This window comes from Prionailurus bengalensis, chromosome B4 (genome assembly GCF_016509475.1).
Source record: "Prionailurus bengalensis isolate Pbe53 chromosome B4, Fcat_Pben_1.1_paternal_pri, whole genome shotgun sequence".
Lineage (NCBI taxonomy): Eukaryota > Metazoa > Chordata > Mammalia > Carnivora > Felidae > Prionailurus > Prionailurus bengalensis.
In genome coordinates this window covers 130,882,483-130,902,486 of record NC_057358.1, presented here as the reverse complement: position 1 = coordinate 130,902,486, position 20,004 = coordinate 130,882,483, and the positions used below count along the sequence as shown (strand labels likewise).

General features: G+C 58.5%; 1 protein-coding gene across 1 annotated transcript; it reads right to left on the bottom strand.

Moving 5' to 3' along the window:
- Nucleotides 1–232: 232 nt before the first annotated feature.
- NCF4 (neutrophil cytosolic factor 4) lies at nt 233–19,711 on the bottom strand. Its single transcript, XM_043562476.1, has 10 exons — nt 19,512–19,711; nt 14,474–14,558; nt 13,673–13,826; nt 11,972–12,042; nt 8,498–8,625; nt 7,295–7,352; nt 6,628–6,726; nt 2,228–2,358; nt 1,935–2,000; nt 233–482 (listed from the first exon to the last, which is right to left on the bottom strand). Exons 1-10 carry the CDS (start codon nt 19,541–19,543, stop codon nt 287–289), a joined length of 1,020 nt encoding a protein of 339 aa, XP_043418411.1. The 5' UTR covers nt 19,544–19,711; the 3' UTR covers nt 233–286.
- Nucleotides 19,712–20,004: the final 293 nt, after the last annotated feature.

Here is a 20,004-nt window from a genome sequence, read left to right as displayed (position 1 = left end):
ATACTTTGAGGGGCACCTGGGTGGCTCGGTCGGTAACGCGTCCAACTCTTGATCTTGGTTCAGGTCATGGTCTCGTGGTTCCTGGGTTCGAGCCCCGTGTTGGGCTCCGTGCTGATAGTGCAGAGCCTGCTTGGGTCTCTCTCTCTCTCTCTCTCTCTCTCTCCCCCTCTGCCCCTCCCCTGCTTGCTCTCTCTCTCTCTTTCCCAAAAATAAATAAATACTTGTATTTATTTTTAAAGTTTATTTATTTATTTATTTATTTATTATTTGTTTAGTCCCCATCAGCTCAGGGGACAGTGTTGTAGACTTTGTAGTCATCCTTCTGGGTGACATGTAGCTTCCAGGAGAAGAGGCGCTTCTGGGAGGGGAGACCTTGGGCCTGTCTCACCATGAGCGCCACATCCTCATCTGAAAGCAGCCGAACCAGGTCCCCCTCGGCATCCCGGTAATTGAGGGCGATGTCCTCCCTCTGGAACTCCTGCCTGGGTGGGAATGGTCACGGTTAATAAGAGGTCCAGGGGCCTTAGGCCGAAGCGTAGGGACAGAGAGAGGGGGGCTGATGGAGGTTTAAAGCCAGGATCTAAGAATCCGAAGGGGTCAGAGGTTGGCACAGGCCTTATCATCCATGGGGTCCAACCTCCCACTGCACAGATGGGACACTGAGACCTACAGGGGAGAAGAGGCTTTCGCCACAAATTCGTGGCACGGCCTGAAGTGCCTTGTGTATAAATGTGAAGAGTTAAGGACCGATGTGAGGCCGAGGGGTGGATTTGGCCGGGCACTGAGTAGAGAGAATAAAGCCCCCAAGAGCTGTGTGCCGCCGTGGAGGAAGGTCTCTTGAGGGACTGGGACTGTCTGACGTGGGGTGGACCTGGCTGGCGAAAGTGAAAAGTGATGTAACCTTTAAAAAAATATTTTTAATGTTTATTTAGTTTTGAGAGAGAGAGACAGACAGAGCGTGAGCAGGGGAGGGGCAGAGAGAGAGGGGGAGACACAGAACAACCCGAAGCAGGCTCCAGGCTCCGAGCTGTCAGCACAGAGCCCGACGCGGGGCTCGAACTCACGTGATATAACCTTCCTATGGGGAATACGACAAAGGGATGGGAGACCTAACAGACTTGCAAACACCTTAATTCCGAAATTCCACCCCTAGACACTCATCCTGAGGGGACTATTGGGCAGATCACTAAACGCGAGAACCACAGCATGATTTATGGGCGTAAGGAAGCGGGGGTAACATAAACAGCCGAGGAGGGGTGGCTGCATTCATTCTGGCGCACCCCCAGAATGACACCATGTGGCCAGCTAACGCCACCTTTACGGGGTGGCGATGTGCCCTGGAGACATCTGGATGCGCGCCTAATGATGAGCGGAGCGATGCCCGAGGTGATTCTGCTTCTTTATACCCTCCTGCCATTTCTGAAGTTAATTACATGTATATGTATATATATATATGTATATGTATATATACGTAGATGTATATGTATACATATGTATATGTATATGTATACATATACATATATATGTATATAAATACATATACATGTAATTAACAGGAATGACTCTCATGGTCGGAACCGACCAATGTTATTTCCATTCTGTAAAAGAAGGGTCCATGGACACGCTGGACCTTGGGAGGTGGTGGTCCTCTCTGTTGGTGGAGGCCCCAAGCCCCCAGGTCTTTTGCCAGCTGGCTTTAGCCGCAAATCCGCACTCACAGGCCGAGTGACCTCGTCTAAGGCCCCGTACGTCTCTGCGGACCCCCGCTCGGCTCTGTCATGGGGGCTGACATCTGCCCTGCGGGGCTGGGCTGGGGCCGAAACAAGAAGGCAAAGCAGATGAACCTTAACGCACTGCGTTTGCCCCTCTGTTCTCTCCTCTGGGGTCTCTGACGCACCACCCCCCCGCCACCCCGTCCCCCTCCAGCCACTCACCTCATGAGCCGCAGCAAGTCCTTGAATAGCGGAGTGCTGCTGAGATCTTCCTCCACCGCGATGTCCCTAAGGGGACAACAGGCAGCGGTGAGGGGGCATCAGGCCAGAAGAGGGACATGGGAAGGAGGCTGGCGGGACCCCTCTGGGTCTTGGCATCCTGTTACCGAGTCATGGCTTATCTGGAGCCCCTGGAGGCTTTCAGTTGGGTGAGGGGAGGTCTCAGAGCCCAGAGTGCGATGCGGGGGGCTGGGGTGGTGGTGGGGAGGGGCAGGGAGGGTGGACAGGCCACGAACTTGGTGGTGCTGATGGTGTCCTCATAGTAGTAACAGCGGAGCCAGTTGGTGGGGTCGTCTTCCTCCGGGAAGTCCTTGAGGATCTTCACGAACGACTGTGGGAAGATGCCCGTGGCTCCCCGGACGGTGCCCTGAGGAGGGAAGAAGGGGCCGCCTTGACAGTGGGAAGGGAGACAGCAGCGCCCAACTTCGAGCCCCCGCTCCCCCGGCACCCTTGTCATTATGCAGACGAGGGCATATGCAAAGTTAGGAGAATAAGTGACCCAGGTCACCGTGCTGTTGACCCCAAGAAGACTTCTATTTCTGTCCCAGAATAGAACAATAGTCAAGATCTCACTTCATCTGGAAAGCTGCTTTCACCTAATTCGGTCATTGGTTCACAGACGTCACCGGCACCAGCCAGGTGGCACACTCTGGGCACTCAGGATGGATGGCGGGTTCGGGGCGCCTGGGTGGCTCCGTCGGTTGAGCAACCAACTTCGGCTTAGGTCATGGTCTCATGGTTCGTGAGTTTGAGCCTCACGTCGGGCTCTGTGCTGATGGCTCAGAACCTGGAGTCTGCTTTGGATTCTGTGTCTCCCTCTCTCTCTGCTCCTCCCCCACTCATGCTCTGTCTCTCTCTGTCTCAGAAATAAATAAACATTAAAAAAAAACTTAAAAAAAAGAATGGACGGCGGGTGTTTGCCCTCCCTCTGGGAGCCACATCATAATGGGGGATGACAGTCAACGTGCAGGGAGCTTGGTGAGCTCCACAATGAGCCAATGGCCACAGGTGTTAAGGAGGAAAACAGAACAGAGGAGGGAGATCAAGGGGTGTGGCTCTCTTCGCTCATTCCTGCACCGAGCGCCTGCTCTAGATCAGACTTCCAGAACTCTCTCTCCGGCCCAGGTTTCTCTCCTGAGCTCCAGGTCAAGACCCAGCCACTGCCACTTGTTCTCTTAATCTTGATAAGCCTTTGGAAGAGACATCATCCACATCCTGTTTCACAGACATGTAAACTGAGGCTCCAGGTAGTCCCCCTCGCTCCTCCCCTGACCCTCCCCTTGACCTGAGGCCAGAAGTTGGCCAGCATACTCACACACAGAACTTTTCAGAAAACAGGAAGGCAACAGACATTTTCTGGGTCTGGAGAGTGGCCAGCAATGCCCAACAGCTGTAAGAGTCGCTGAGTCCCGAGACATGGCTCCAGGACGGGGGCTAAGATCAAAGCTGCCAAGTCGGCCAGACCAACGGTCCTTGTCCCTGTCTAGCTCCTGGACACCAGCGACCCTCCCCTCCCCCTCGAGAACCCCCAGGGCCCATTCCACAATCTCCTTCAGACGCCCCCCCGGGTTCAGGAGCCTCGACCAAAGGGAACTTTGTTTAAGGGCAGCAGGATCCAACCGGAATGGCCAGAAGCAGGCCAGGACCTCCCATCTCCATCCACCAATCACCCCTGGGGGGGGGGCCCACATGCCACCTGCGGGGACGAAGCAACAGTCAAGACGGACTCTGGTGTCAGAGTCTCATTTCACTTTCCCAGCAGCCCCGGCACCGGCCAGATGCCACACACGGAGGCCCTCTGCGGGCCAAGCCCCGAACAGCTGCGCCTCGGCCGGCCCCCCCAGGACCGCTAGGAAGAAATTGCCAGCTCTCTCCATTTACGGAAAAGGAAACCACAGGGTTGAGCAAGGTTCCCAGGGACGCAAAGCTAGTTAAAAACAACTAGGAGAGGACACCAGGCAGGCCGACCCCGGAGCTTACGCTCTGTATCACTCTCTCTTCTTGCCGCACGACGGTTAGGACAATTCTCCCAGATGACCCACTAGCGCGTCCCAGTTGCGGCTGATTTTGCAGCCTCCCCCACCCCGAGCCAAATGTCTGGAGGGATTTGACTGTCAACTGCAGGGGTGCTGCCGGCATCTGGTGAGCGGAGGCCAAGGATGCGGCGGAACGCCCTGCAGGGCACAGGATGGCCCCACGCCAATCTGGCCCCAAATGTCAACAGCGCCACTGGGGAGAAACCCTGTGATAGACCAAGATAGTCGGTTCAGTAGGTCAATCGACTGGCCTGGAGCAACTGTCCTTTGGGGTCAGAACCAAAGGCAGGTGTGGTCTCCGGGATCTTTTGTTCCCCTCACACACCTGCCTCCCCCTGGCTGTATTCCTCAGGCTGCCTCCACCCAGCTGCTCGGACTTCCCGGGTGACTCTCAGACGGCATCTCTTCCCTGGGGCCTTCCCTGCCCCTGCCCCCTCGGGCCCCCTCCAGAAGACCCGAAACAATATCATCTGCAGCCTCACCTCCAACCTCACCCACAGCCTCTCCTCCAATCTCACCTCCAACCTCACCTCCAACCTCATCCTATCCTCACTTCCAACCTCACCTCAACCTCACCCCCAGCCTCACCCCTATCCTCTCCTCCAACCTCACCTCCAGCCTCTCCTCCAGCCTCACCCACAGTCTCACCCCCAGCCTCACCTCCAACCTCATTCCATCCTCACCTCCAACCTCACCTCCAAACTCACCTCCAACCTCACTCCTGCCTCACCTCCAACCTCACTCCTGCCTCACCTCCAACCTCACCGCCAGCCTCACCCCCAGCCTCTCATCCAACCTCATCTTCAACCTCACCCCTGCCTCACCTCCAAACTCACCTCCAACCTCATCCCCATCCTCACCCCCATCCTCTCTTCAAACCGCACCTCCAACCTCTCCTCCAACCTCACCTCCAGCCTCACCCCCAGCCTCTCCTCCAGCCTCACCCCCAGCCTCTCCTCCAGGCTCACCCCCAACTTCACCTCCAAACTCTCCTCCAGCCTCACCTCCAGCCTCACCGCCAACCTCACCTCCAGCCTCTCATCCAACCTCACCTCCAACCTCACCCACAGCCTCTCCTCCCTCACCTCCACCTCACCTACAGCCTCTCCTCCAATCTCACCTCCAACCTCACCTCCAACCTCACCTCCACATCACCCCCAGCCTCTCCTCCAACCTCACCTCCAACCTCACCCGCAGTCTCTCCTCCAACCTCACCTCCAATCTCACCCCTGCCTCACATCCAACCTCCTCCCAGTCTCTCCTCCAACCTCACCTCCAACCTCAACCACAGCCTCTCCTCCAATATCACCTCCAACCTCACCTCCAACCTCACCTCCACCTCACCCCCAGCCTCACCTCCAACCTCACCCCCAGCCTCTGCTCCAGCCTCACCTCCAACCTCACCTGCAGCCTCACCTCCAGCCTCACCTCCAACCTCACTCCAAATCACCTGTAACCTCACCTCCAACCTCACCCCCAGTCTCACCTCCAGCCTCACCTCCAACCTCACCCCAAATCATCTCCAACCTCACCTCCAACCTCACCCACAGCCTCTCCTCCAATCTCACCTCCAACCTCACCCCCAGTCTCTCCTCCAACCTCACCTCCAACCTCACCCCCAGTCTCTCCTCCAACCTCACCTCCAACCTCACCCCCAGCCTCACCCCTATCCTCTCCTCCAACCTTACCTCCAACCTCTCCTCCAGCCTCACCTCCAGCCTCACCCCCAGCCTCTCCTCCAACCTCACCTCCAACCTCACCCGCAGTCTCTCCTCCAACCTCACCTCCAACCTCAACCACAGCCTCTCCTCCAATATCACCTCCAACCTCACCTCCAACCTCACCTCCACCTCACCCCCAGCCTCACCTCCAACCTCACCCCCAGCCTCTGCTCCAGCCTCACCTCCAACCTCACCTGCAGCCTCACCTCCAGCCTCACCTCCAACCTCACTCCAAATCACCTGTAACCTCACCTCCAACCTCACCCCCAGTCTCACCTCCAGCCTCACCTCCAACCTCACCCCAAATCATCTCCAACCTCACCTCCAACCTCACCCACAGCCTCTCCTCCAATCTCACCTCCAACCTCACCCCCAGTCTCTCCTCCAACCTCACCTCCAACCTCACCCCCAGTCTCTCCTCCAACCTCACCTCCAACCTCACCCCCAGCCTCACCCCTATCCTCTCCTCCAACCTTACCTCCAACCTCTCCTCCAGCCTCACCTCCAGCCTCACCCCCAGCCTCACCTCTAACCTCACCTCCAGCCTCATCTCCAACCTCACCTCCAACCTCACCCCCAGCCTCACCTCCAGCCTCATCCCATCTTCACCTCAACCTCACTTCCAACCTCACCCCCAGCCTCTCCTCCAACCTCACCCCCAGCCTCACCTCCAGCCTCATCCCATCTTCACCTCAACTTCACCTCCAACCTCACCTCCAACCTCACCCCCAGCCTCACCCCTATCCTCTCCTCCAACCTCACCTCCAACCTCACCCCCAGCCTCACCCCTATCCTCTCCTCCAACCTCACCTCCAACCTCACCCCCAGCCTCTCCTCAACCTCACCTCCAACCTCATCCCATCCTCACCCCAACCTCACCTCCAGCCAGTCTTTATTGATCCGACTGAGAAGGATGATCACATCTCCAGCTTTGAAATTCAGCTCCAGTTTGCTGTTCCCAGTGAAGTCAAACAGGGCCTGGGAGAAGAGTGGAGTAAGGCAGGTCGCAGGAAGCACTCCATGAATTTCTACTACCGTGCTCCACATGCCTCAGGGTCCCAGTTAATGGTTGAGGAGACTGGCTCAAGGAGGATAAGTGACTTGTCTGAGACCACTCATTTGTTCATGGAGGAACCGGGATTAGAAGCCAGGTCTCTCTGACTCCAGAACGTGCTCCTTCCAGACCTGGTGGGATGAGCACAGACAGGCAAGCATCCAAACTCCCGGGGTTGAGCACCTTCCTCGGCCCCCCAGTGTGGGCCCCAGTCCACACTGTTTCCACACGTGTGCCCTCAGGGAGCTGTGAGCTCCTTGAGGGCAGGGCCTTGTGTGAGTCATTTCTGAGGCTTTAGTCCCCAAGGTGGGGCTGGTCTGGAGGAGGCCAGGAGAGCTTGCTGAATGGATGATGGATGGCCGCATTCCCCTCATGCTCCCCACACCAGCTCCTGTCCCAGGCACACAAAGGGCGCCCAGAGTGGGGGCACAGTGGCCAAAGGGGGAGCCCAGAGGTGAGATGGGAGGCCTGGCCCCAGGGCCGGGGGGTTACCTCTGCTCTCGGAGCGGCCATGCGGTCAAAGAGGGCGCCTGGTGGGGACTCACTCTTGCTGTGGAGAGAGAAGGGAGGCCTGTCAGCCCTCCTGGTTCTCTCAGGGCCTGGCTCCCTGCTTCTGTGCCCAGAGGAGCCCCTCATCAGGGGTGGGAAAGGCGGGGGAGGGGGAGGATGTAAAAAATGCAGCTACAATTGCTCCTCTGACCATCACACTCACTCCCTGGTTCCCGCTGTCGCTGGGGGAGGGATTGTATCTCCTTTTGTGGGCCAGGAAACAGAGGCTCAGCAAGGAGGTGGGGAGGAAGACACACATTTGCTTAGTGCTCTAACTTACCAACGCTTTCACATCTGTTCTTCCTACTACTCCCCACCCCGAACCTCTAATTTTTCAACCAAGGAAGCAGGTTGGAGAGGTGCACTGCTCCAGGGCTCTGGGGGCAGGGCCGTGCGGCTCAGGTGACATTGAGACCATGCCTGCCTGCGTGCGTGGGGAGATGGCCAGGCACCAAGAGGACACTCAGAGATACTGGCCTGAGGAGGGAGGGAGGAGCTGGGAGGGAGCCAGGGCTCAGGAGCCCTGTCCCTGGAATTCTTAGCAGCAGCAGAAGCCTGGCTTTCGAAACCCAGCCTTATTTCAGTGGCTTGGATTCTCCATGATTATTTCCTGCTGAGGAGGGGGCTGGAAGGGAGTAGCGGGCTGTTTGGAATCAGAGAGGGAGCAGCAGCGCCCCCCTGGGGACCAGTGTGATACACCAGGAGCTGCAATGGAGTGTGTGTGTGTGTGGGGGGGGGGCCAGGGCATCCCAGGAAAGGCTCTGAGAAGGTCTGCAGAGAGAGCAGCTCCCCCTTTCCCTTCCTCTCCCCACTCTCTCCAGGCACCCAGAGCCCTGCGGCATCCCTCGTGGGCGCTGTGGCTCCAAACTCTCCCTGTCAGTGGTCCAGCCCCTGTCCTCCAGTCCGCCCTGTCACACACATCAAAACGCACCCGCCTCCTATCCCTCCAGGCCCGCGCTTGGTTTTCCAAGCTCATCTAACCACCTGAACATCCTGGGGTGTTCAGGGATAGAACTGGTCTCTGGTTCTTCTCTTCCTCCAGGGAAAAGAAGTACCTTTGCAGCAGAGGCATCTGGGGCAGAGATCCTGGTTAAGAGGAGGTGGCCCAGGGCTCTGGCCCAGAGAGCACAGGGGCTGGTCACTTACACTTTCCGGGTGCGTGGCCGGAGCCGGCGCAGCGCCTGGGGTACCTGCTCCGCGTCATAGGATGACTGGTAGAAGAAGATCCGGACGTCCTCGTCCATCAGCACCCAGATGGGAAGGCTGAGGAGGCTCTGTGTTGGAGAGAGGAGACAGCACAGGTGGGGGGTCAGCAGAAAGGTCTAGACATCCCAGCCTATCTGCTCCATCCCCGTCCCCCACACTGGTCCCCCCCCCCCTCTGTTAACGCTGGCTCTGCCCAAGCACGGCAACAGGACACATTTCATTTCGTCCAAGACGTGTAACATCTCATAAGCTTTACTCCTGGGCTTGAGATCAGGAGGGGACCAGCTGGCTTGAGAACAGTTCATTCAGAAAGACCTTAAAGGCCTCCAGACACAACAATGGTGACGACAGGTAAGATGACATGGCGGGGACTGTCCAGGAACTGCACTCAGTGCCACACCATATGGCTTCACCCCATCTCATAAAAAGCCTGAAAGTTAGTGTCAGGGAGATTAGGGGACCTGCCCAAGGCCACCTGGCCTGGCAAGCGACAGAGCTGGGGTCCCCAGAGCCATCTGCCACCGACGCCCATCCTCGAGATGAAAATGAGACAATAGTGGGAGGAAGGATACCTCAAATGACCCAAACCAACAACAGTTGGTGGCATTACAGCCTAAAAAATGCTTTCTGATACTTCATCTCATATCAGAGTTGGGGAAACTGAGGTTTGGAGAAGCAAAGTGCCTGACCCAGTTGGCAGAGCTGGGAAGGAGAGGAGTCGGGACTCTCACTCCATCTGATGCTGGGTACACTGGCCACAACGCAAAGGTCCTAAGGGTGTGAGGACGCAGAGTACCCAGAATCTGGCAGGGCCATCCCCCCCAAGCTGGACAACGCATAGGTCCCCAGGAGCTCTGTGGTCAGCTTTGGGTGCCATGGCTCCAGAGGCACCCAGCCCCCTCCCGAGAATCCCATTGAGGCAGCAGGATGGGGAGGGGCCAGGAGGAACCAGGAACCAGGTTCCAGAGGAACCAGGACTGCAGAGCCTAGACAGGACACAGCTGTCACATGGGGAGGGCTGGGAGGCAGCCCAGAGATGGGTTAAGGGTACAGACACTGAGCCAGGCCACCCCTGGGATCAAGTCCCACTCACCAGCTGGGTGACCCTGGCCAAGCATGCCTCCATATGCTCATGAATAAAAGGCGGATGCTAATAGCACCTGCCTTGTGGGATGGTGTAAGGATTAAAAAAGTGAACAGGTGCACAACGCTTACAACAAGACCAGGCATCTAGCAAGAGCCCCATCAAAGTTGGACATGATCATCGCTGCTGTTACTTCTATCACAACGTAGCACGGAGGGCGAAAGCACAGCCCTGGCATCCCAGAGACGTGAGTTCAAATCTCAGCCCTCCTCTCTGGCTGCTCTATGGCACCCAATGCGTGGCTCCACCTCTCGGTGCCTCCACTCCCCCATCTGTAAATCGGGATAATAGCATCCAACTCACAAGTAACTGAGGGAAGTAAATCAGCGTGTTCATCTACCCTACAAATGTATATCAAGAGCCTCCTGGCAAAGCGCCCCACAGCCTTCCAGGCAGGTGTCATTATCACATGATCCATATTCTCCACGCGGACAGTGGTGAGACAGCGGTGCAAGTTACAAGGAATCGGATTTTTCTAATAACTGTCCAAGGAGATGAGCAGGGAAGAGTGGTAGTGAGCTCCCCGGCCCTGAACCGTAGCAGAGATTCCTGCACTGATGGGCCCCTGGGCTCTAAGGAACCAAATCACACAGAGATAGGCAGAGAGGGGACCCTCCAGCCCAGGTGTGCGACCAAGAGGCCCAGCTCCACAGCCTCATCCCTTCCCCCCACCAAGAGCTCACCCCTCTCCTACCCTGCAGGAAGACAGGAGCCTCCAGCCACCCTGAGGGAGTAGGCGTCACAGCGCCCCCTTGAGGGGAGATGCCTCCAGCACGGCAGCCGAGGGGCTTCCCACCCTCCCCCTTCTCTGCCCAGAGCCCAGGATTCCTGCAGCCACTGGAGAGGGCAGGGGTCACCTCCTCCTGCCTCCCACCAACTCTGTGCTCCTCCTGCCACTCACTCCGCTAGGAGTTATGATCTCTCACATTCTGGAAGCTCCCAACATCACTCCTCCCCCAGGAGACCAGAGAGCTGGAGGCACGGCCACATTTCACAGGTGAGGAAACCCAGGCCCAGAGAGGATGAGTTACTTGGCCCAAATCACCCAAACGGTCAATGTCAGAGCGAAGACTGAAGACGCCTAGTTCCGTAGGTGTAGAGTAGAAGAGGAGGGGGAGGCCTCACTGACTGTGAGGGGGCCTCTGTGCTAGGAGGAGGGCTCCCCTCTGGAGTTTCCTAAGGTTGCCATCAAGCCGTGGCTTGGATGCCTCTAGTGACAGGGTGCTCACTACCTCATGAGGAAACCTGCTGCTTTCTTGCACAGCCCTGATTGGTAGAAGGGCTTTCCTAACCAGCCTGGTCTCAGCCTTCAAGATGCTTCTTTCTCTTTGCTTCCATCTCCTAGGGATGCAGAGAATTTAAAGGTTGGGGAGTAACCAAGGGCACCTGGGCAAGGCTCGTGAATGCAACTAACACAAGCCAGTGCCTTGGCAAGGGAGGGCCTTTCTCCAGTTCATACAAAGGGGCCATGTGAGAGAGTTGGGGCCCCGGTCCCTCACGCCTCCGTTACACAGGCCACGGTTCTGTGATTTTGTGACCCCCCTCTCCGTGTCCCCCACTGGGCAGCAGGTACCTCGGGGGCACACACTCGATCCTATTCAGCTCACTATCAGGACACTTGGCACAGACATCAGATTGGTCGATTCACAGTGCGGTTCCTGTACCTTCTCCACTGCCTCTGCCCCACCCCCTGGAGCTCTGAGAACACAACCTATTTCTCCCCCCAGGCCAGGCCTTTAAGGATTGAAGATGGGGGCCATTGCAGCAGGAGAAGCAACTCCACAGCTGTGCTCAGGGATGGTACATGGGCTGCTTTCCTCTCTGTGCCCTTCCAGATGCCCTCCCAGGTGCCCTTCCAGATGCCCTCCAAGATGCCCTCCCAGGTGCCCTCCCTGATGCCCTCCCAGGTGCCCTCCCAGATGCCCTCCCAGGTGATCTCCCAGATGCCCTCCCAGGTGCCCTCCCAGGTGCCCTTCCAGATGCCCTCCCAGGTGCCCTCCCAGGTACCCTCCCTGATGCCCTCCAAGATGCCCTCCCAGGTGCCCTCCCTGATGCCCTCCCAGGGGCCCTGCCTGATGCCCTCCCAGGTGCCCTTCCAGATGCCCTCCCAGGTCCTCCCAGGTGCCCTCCCAGATGCTCTCTCAGGTGCCCTCCCTGATTCCCTCCCTGATGCCCTCCCAGGTGCCCTTCCACATGCCCTCCCTGATGCCCTCCCAGGTGCCCTCCCTGATACCCTCCCAGGTGCCCAGGCGGCACGGCCCCACGGTTACCTTCATGTAGGCGTTGAGGGCAGGAATCCGCATCTCAGCGATCTCCTGTTTCACACCCACGTACACTTTGGCTGAGGAAGTGCAAAGAGCTGTCCTGGGAGCCTGGCCCGAGCACATGGTCTCTGGGCCCCGAGCTGCACCGCCCCCCGAGGCCAGGAACCCTCCCCACTGTCTCAGCGGCGCTCAAGAGGCCCCTCCAGTCCACACTGCCTTTCAGCTTGCTTTCAGCTGGGTTGCACTGTTTCCAGCTGATATTTTACTTGTTTCTTTACTGCCTGTTCCTACACACACACACACACACACACACACACAATTCTTGGCTCCAAGAGGAGGGGAACTTTGCTTAGTTCTCAACTGGATCCCACGACCTAACACAGGGGTCCTCAACCCTGGCTACACATCGAAGTCACCCGAGGAGCATTTAAGAATCTCATTGTCATAGGACTCGCCTGGGATTATTAAATCAGGGGCTCCGGGGGTGGGACTCGGGCATCAAAATTCTTGAACTCTCAGGGGGCTCCTAAGATGCCAACGAGGCCCAAATCAATCAATATTTTGTTGGGTAGATGAAGGGGTCATTCCTCAAAAGCAAGGCAGCGTGTTTAGGGGGATCGGGAAACAGATGATGGCTGACCCAAGACACATGTCCTCTCCAGGCGCCTTAGGCAGGGCCCCCCGGTTGAACCGTCTACTGGAAGAACTCCCACCGGAAGGTGAACGTCTGGCTCCTGGCACCCGTGAGATGGGCAGGAGCTGGTGTCCAGCTAGTAGTAGGGGAACAGTGACTGAGGTCTGGGGTCGGGAGGCGGCTGGCACTGAGCAGCAAGAAGGGAGAAGTTAAGGTCAGAGTTCAGATTACCTGGTTCGGGGGAGGGTGTCTGGAGGGGAGGTGGCACCGCACAGAAGGCCCACCTTTCAAGGGGCAGCAGGGGGGACAGATTCTGTAAGGAGCTGGAGGAGCAGGGGTGAGGTTGGAAGTGAACTGGGAGAAGGCGAGAGTACCAGGAGGCCACGGATATGCTGTCAGGGGAAAGCCACACACAGAGAGGGGGACAAAGCTTGCTGGAACCTGGGGGGGGGGGGGCGGGAGCAGGAGGGTCCCTGTCCCTGGCAGCCCCAGAGAAGTGATGGGCCAGGCGTGAGCAGAACTGGCTCTGAAGGAGGAAGAGAGAAGCTGGGGGGGGGGGGCCTGGGGGACAGCACCCGGCACCCTACACCCCTGCAGGGCTCAAGAGGGCAGGTACCCTGTGGCCAGAGATTTGTGCCTGCCCGGGGTGCGGGGTGCGTGCTCCGACGGAGCCGGGGAGAAAGGCCAGGAGGTGAGGGGGGAGGGGACTGTCCAGAAGCAGCGACGAGGCGCCCACTGCCTCAGGGGACAAGAGGGGAGGGGAGGGAGGGGAAGCTCCGGGGAACCCGCCCCAAGGGGGGCTGCGGTCAGAGGGCAGCTTTCGGACCGGGCGAGAGGGGGCGCTCGCGAGTCCGTGGGATGGACCAGGCGGGGATGGCTGAAACAGGGTGGCCGCGAAGTCATCGGAGCACCGGAGGGCGAGGGCCGTGAGGCCGGAGAGGGCAGCCCGCGACTGCCGGGAGGGGCCTCGGACTGAAGGGTTTGCGTGGGGGCTGAATGGAGCCGGAGGGATCGGCGGCGGGTGGCGGCTGTGTCGCGGGGCCGGGCTCCCAGCTCCGCAGCCAGGGGCCTACCCGGAAGTGTGGGCAGGCTGCAGGTGAACGGGCTGGTCTTGTTCTCGGGCCCGAAGCGCTCCTCCAGCTTGCTCTGCAAGGCGTAGAACTGGCGGTAACGGCGGTAGATGAGATACTTGGATCCTCCTTTAGTCTTCACCTCGATGACAAAAACCTGGAGAGGACACAGGCCAGGGTGGAGGGCGGCCAGGGCCAGATTGGGGGGGGGGGGGGGGCGGGGTTGGAAGGTGCTAGGATCAGAGCAGCGTTGCTCAACCTCGGTATCACACTGGGGGCCACCCTTCTCTGTGGTGGGGGGCTGTGCTGTGCACCCCAGGTTGCTGAGAGGCCTCTCTGGGCTCCGTCCCACCGGCGGCACCCCCCCACAAGTGGCAATCATCAAAAATTTCTCCAGGTATTTACCACCAGGGGCGCCCGGGGGGCTCAGTCGGTTAAGCGATCGACTCTGGGTTTCGGCTCAGGTTACGATCTCAAGGTTTGTGGGATCGAGCCCCGTCCCCGGCTTTGCGCGGACAGCGAGGAGCCTGCTTGGGATTCTCTCTGTCCCTCTCTTTCTCTCTGCTCCTCCCCTGCTCGCGTGTGCGCACGGGATTTCTCTCCCCTTCTCTCTCCCTGTGTGTATGTTTCTCTCTCAAAGTAAATAAACTTGAAAAAAAAAACAAAACTAGTCTTACAAAAAGACATTTACTTCCCATTGTCCCCTGGAAGCAAATCACCCTGTTGCAAAGCCCAGGGCTAGAAGTTAAGGGATGAGAGTTGGAGGTTTAGAGGTCAGAGGCCGAAGGCCAGGGTCTCTCTTACAAAGTAGCTGGTGAAGCCCCTCTTCTCCTCGATGTCGGCGATGTTGGCCGAGACGGCTACGTCATCGGGAAGCTGTTCAAAGTCGCTGAGGGAGGGGGGAGGGAAAGAAAGCCTGGTTACCACCTGCAGCCCGCCGGTCCGTCGCCTGTGTCAATACCCCTTCTGGGACCCGACCTTGAGAGTGAACCCGTTTGGAGAGGGGACCATATGCCAGCAGCCGTATCATAGTCTAGCAAATTGCTCTGTGGCTGCGCTATTCATCCAGGAGCCGCACATCGAGTCACGTCCTCCGGGTCTAGGCCCCGGGTCACGGGAGTAAACAAAGTCAGCACGTGTCCCACAGGGAGAATGGTTCATCCTGCCCAGCCTGGGGAGGAGGTGACGTTTGAGCCAGGTGCAGAAGGTCGTTGAAGAGAAGGTCGAAGGGGAATCCACCAGGGGAGGGTCTTCCAGGCAGTGGGAACAGCATGTGCGAAGGTTTCAAGGCCCGAGGAGCGGGCTCGGGGCTTGTGTGGGTGGAGTCAGCTGTGTGGAGAGGAAAAGGACAGAGGCCGGAGGGACAGAGCACCACTGTGAGGCCCTGCAGTGCCTCGGTGCAATGGAGGGACGATGGCGACAGAGCCAGACAGAGGGGACAGGCGGAAAGAACAGTCGCAGAGACACGACCCTCGGCAGACGCTGTCTCATTGCTGTGTCCCTTGCTTCCTCCTGCTAATCAAGCCCCAATTCTTTAGGGTGGCGGTGGGCCTGGCCTCAAGGTGACGGACCATGATTGGTCTGAGCCGCACCTCATAACCTCCTTCCTATTTTCCCAGCCTCCCTTGCAGCTGAGACCAGCCACGGGACCATTTCTGGCCAATGAGACCTAAGAGAAAATCTGGGGCAGGGGCCTCTCAGAGAGCGTTCGCTTTCCTGATCCAGAGGAAGGGACGGGCCGGCAGGGATTCCTCTCCTTTCCCCTTTGGCCTGCCCTAAACACAGATGTGCCGTCTGGACCCACAGCAGCCATATTGCATCCATGAGGCAGAGACCGAGGAGACCAAAGGAATTCTGGGATTCTGGTGCTGGGTCACCTCTGGACGTCTTGTCATGTGAAAAAAAATAAGCCCCTGTGTGTTTAAGCTACCCTCGGTTTCTCTGTGCCCAGCAGCCTCATACATTTCTAACAGACACACTACCAACTCGTGAGTCATTCCTGGCATACGGCCAGCAGGGTTTGGGGACTATTTGGATGCAGAGGTGAACGAAAGGGCAGGGTCAAGAGTGACGCCCACGTGTCACCCATATTCTGACGAGGATGAGTGGGAGGGGAGCAGGGTTGCTGGAGTCAGTTCCGGGCACGCTAACGCGGGACTCTCTTGGGCTCCCAGGTCAAGGTCTGGCAAGAGCCGCTGTGGTTCCGGAGCTCAGAGGGCTTGAGCGTGGGTCTCTCTCTGCTGCAGCAGGAGAGGTTAAGAACCGTGTGCCCGTGACTCACGGTAAAGATCCCCCTGGAAGAGCAAACCGTGAGCAGAGGGGGCCGAGAGGAACGTTGGAGGAAGAGAAAGCAGCCAGCCAAGGGGACAGAGAAAGCAGCCAGGGGTCACAGAGTTCAGAGCAGCTGGGAGACAGGGTGGGAGTGGGAGCGGGGTGACCACTTCCGACGCCCTCAGAGGAGGTCAGTTTCTCAGTCTGCACACCCAGTCGCAGCTGCTGCTGGTCCCCATGGGGCCTGGGCTGCGTGGGACCTCCGGCTACCTCGGGACGCTGGTGGCTGCCACCGGGGATGGGGGGGGTGACTCAGGGTGACAATGGGCAGGCAGAGGAAATCCCCGCCACTCTCTGAGCAACTCAGTGACCACTGGCAGCCCCTCCCTCCCCCACTCACTTTCCACACATGCCACCCCCCCGCCCCCCGCGGCCAACACCCTTGGGAGAAGCTTCTTCCTCCACTTTCTCCCTTGAGGCTGTGTGCTTCACGGGTAATTCATCTGCAATGCAATGGCAGGGGGACAGGAAGGAACCATAGCTTAGAAATGGCTCTGGGCAGCGAATCGGGAAGGTTGGGTAACAGTTACTACACTTAACTGTTTCCTGAGCGTGTGCTACGTGCCAGATGCTCTCCTGGCACCTTTTTACAGACAGGGAAACTGAGGCACACACAGAGGCTACGGAACCTGCCCAAGGAAATCGAGAGGCTGGGATTTGAGCCTAAGCGGTGTGGCTCTAGAATTCGGTTCCCGAACGCCGCCACCCTGCCCCTCATTTGCTGCCCCCGCAGCTCGCTGCAGGCACTTGGATAAATCCCAGCCCTCCTCCCAGCCTCAGTTTCCCCGTCTGAGGTACTAATCACAACAACAGCAACAGCAACGATAATAACAGCACACCCTTGTCGGCACCTAGGGGAGCTCAGACAGTGTCCGAAGCACGTTAGGACGTGGCTTCTGGCTTCTGGGTCTCATGGACCCAGAGTTGGACACGGAACGAATGATGATGTCATTTCAATGGTCAGAGTGGCCGGGAAGGAAAAGCACACGGTGTTTTGAGCTGTAACAGAGCCGGCCATTATTATAGTCCCTCCGAGAATCGGCAGGGAAGCAGGCAAGAGAGCTTGGCAAGCAGGTACTTCGAAGATGGGACTTACGTCCACCAGAGAGAAGAGCAGGGCGCTCTACCCGTCGGAGGGCTCTGCTCGCGCAGACCGAGGGTAGTCAGGGAGGGCTTCTCAGAAGAAGTGGGGCTGGGCCAGCGGGAGACGAAGACCACAGGCAAGCTACAGGACCACAGGCAAGGGAAACTGAGTGCAAAGGCTCCAGGCAGGCAGGAGGGGGCAAGTTCAAGGAACTTCAGGGAGGGGGGCAGTTTGAGCACCGTTGGAACGCACAGCGAGAGGCAGAAAGGAAGGAGAGACGGAGCGAGGGAGACAGGCAGGGCCCATCACGAAGACCCTGGGCCTTGCGCTGTGGGTGGGGCGGTGGGGGCGAAGAGGGTGTTACACTGGGACAGCATGGGCATCAGAGCCAGAAGGCGCAGGGGGAAGGTGACCCCCGGGTCCCTGCTCGGCCATTGCCAGCGGGGACCTTGGGAAGACTCCCCTCTGTGCCTGGGGTCCTTCCTCCCTCTGTTAAATGGGGACCCCTGGAGGGTCAGGAGGTCTCCTGTGTGACGAGCCCAGCCTGAGAATCCCCACGAAAGCAGGGACCCCACTGGCTGCTGCACCCCCAATGCCCAGAACAGCATTGGACACATAGCAGGTGCTCACCACAGGGCTGCTCCCGTGTCTGTGTTTTAGCAAGTGCCCTGGGGGTCAGCATGGGAGTGACCCTACTGTGTGCGGGGGGCTGAGCCAGGAAGCTGTGCACCAGGGCAGAGTGGGGGTGGAGGAGCAGCGATCCTGACTGGGAGTCACCCTAGAAAACCTGCTCTCCCGGAGACCTCAGCCGGGACCCCTCAGAGCTGAAGTCAACCCAGGGCCTTCTGGGGCCGGGGGATGCTCTGGGTTCATACGCACTCGTGTCGTTCGCGAAAAGTCCACTTTGGATCCCGGATGGGAGGGGGCTGAGGCCTGGACAGACCTTCAGGGGGCAGCTAGCTTGGGTTTTGTGGCTCCCGCACTCAGGAAGTGGTTAAAACATGTTTGTTGGGACCCATCTCACTACCCCAAGGCAGTCCTCTCCAACTTTGGATGTCTCAGGTCTTAGAAAGCCCGGCTGCACCCTCGCTTTCCCTTCGTGTCCTCTGCTCTGGCCTCAGGCACAGCACGTCCAGGGCATCCGAGGGGCAGGGAGGCCCAGGACCTGGCTCCATGGCCCCGAGAAGGGAGGGAGGCGGCCGCCCCTTCGTCCTCTGGGGACAGAAACAGAGGATGGGAGGAAGGGAGCACAGTCTGGGGGGACCAGCTCTTTGGGGGGCGTCCTGTCTTCTGACACACGTACCCCAAGAAACAAGAAGTGCCACGAGCTTCACGCTGCAGCCACTTCCTGTGTGTTCAGCTTCCTCTCCAGTGAGAGCCGTGGAGGAAGAATCTGGAATCCGGTGGGAAAACCCAGCCCTTGCACCTCCCTCCAAGCCCTTGCTTCTGCGACCCCTCCTTCAGCGCACACACAGACAAGCTTTCTTCTGACCTTCAGCCTTTGAAAATTCCACCTGTAGCCCCAGACGCCACCGTGGACCCTTTGCTGCCCGCTTTGACCCCAAAGAAGCCCGCCCTAACACCGCCACCCAGCGTGCTTTTTTTCTGATGTCACCTGCTGCTCCCATCGAGGGCAGGAGCCACGCCCTGTGTCCTCGGGTCCCCCACAGCTCAGAGCACAGGCTTGCTGAGGGATGAAGCTAAGCCCTGACGAGGCCGGGCTCCATGTGACCCTGAGTAAGTACTTTATCCTCCTTGGTCCTCATCTTTTCTCATCTGTGCAATGACAACAACTGGACCCGAAGGGTCCTGGGACATTCTCCAGCTCAAAGGTGGTACATGCTGGGGATACGGCAGTGACCAGGGGACAAATACTGTCACGGAGCCTGCTTCTAATGGGGGTGCCAGGGAGACAGAAGCAAAGGAGTGAGTGTAGAATGTCCTGCAAGCAGTTTAAGGACCGTGCGGAAAAAGGAAACCAGGCCGGCGGTCCGAGAGCAACGAGGGGGCTGTCAGAGAAGGTTTCTGGCATTTGAGCCAGGCCCTGGGTAAAGAGGAAGAAGCCAGATTCTGTGATTCTGTTTGAACAGAAGATGAAAAGCCATGCAAAGCAGTGAGCCCGGCCTGGGCCCCAGGACACCTGATCCTGTCCAGATGCGACACTCCTGTGTGACCCTGGGAAAGTCACTTCCCCTCTCTGGGCCTTGGCGTCTTCATCTGCGCCTGAGGGAAGTGAGCAAAAACTGGAAGGTTCCTTGAAAAACACTTCTAAGAATCTGCGTGGCCGAGCACTTGGGTTCTGACTCAGTTCCAGCCTCCTAACTTTTGACCTTGGTAATAAAGGGCTGCAGGAGGGTCGGCCTCTGTCCCCCAAGGCCTGCGAGGAACAGCGAGGAGGCCCGGGGAGGGCTCCGCCCCTGCACTCACCTCTCAGCCCGCAGCTGCTGGGCCACGGCCATGGCCGCCAGTGTTCCCAGGGCGTGAGTGGCAAGGGTCTCTCACCCAGCCAGGCCCAGGGCGCGTTCACCTCTCTCGCCTCTAGCCACCCTTCGTCTCTGCTGTGGTCCCAGGCGGTCCCAGGAGATGGCCCTGGGGAGGCCTTGCCCCTGCTTCTGTCACTTAGAAGAGGCTCCGCCTCTGGGCTCTCTAGGTCTGGCCTGGGGCCCACACTTCCTCTTCCCCGCCCCATAGCTTCACTGCAATTAGGGAAGTGCCCACCCTTGGATGCTGCGTTCGCAGGAATCCACTGACTCTGGGGCTTTGAGAACTTCCTTGATAGGATTTCTTGGTGCCAGGCCTCCATGGGGCCCCGGAGCGCTCCCTTCCATCAGAGACAGGGTCCCAGCGCTGACTCAGCCACCAAGGGGCCTCATGAACTTGGAGAGTGACTTCTCCTCCTCTGGCGCGTCACGCCCAACCC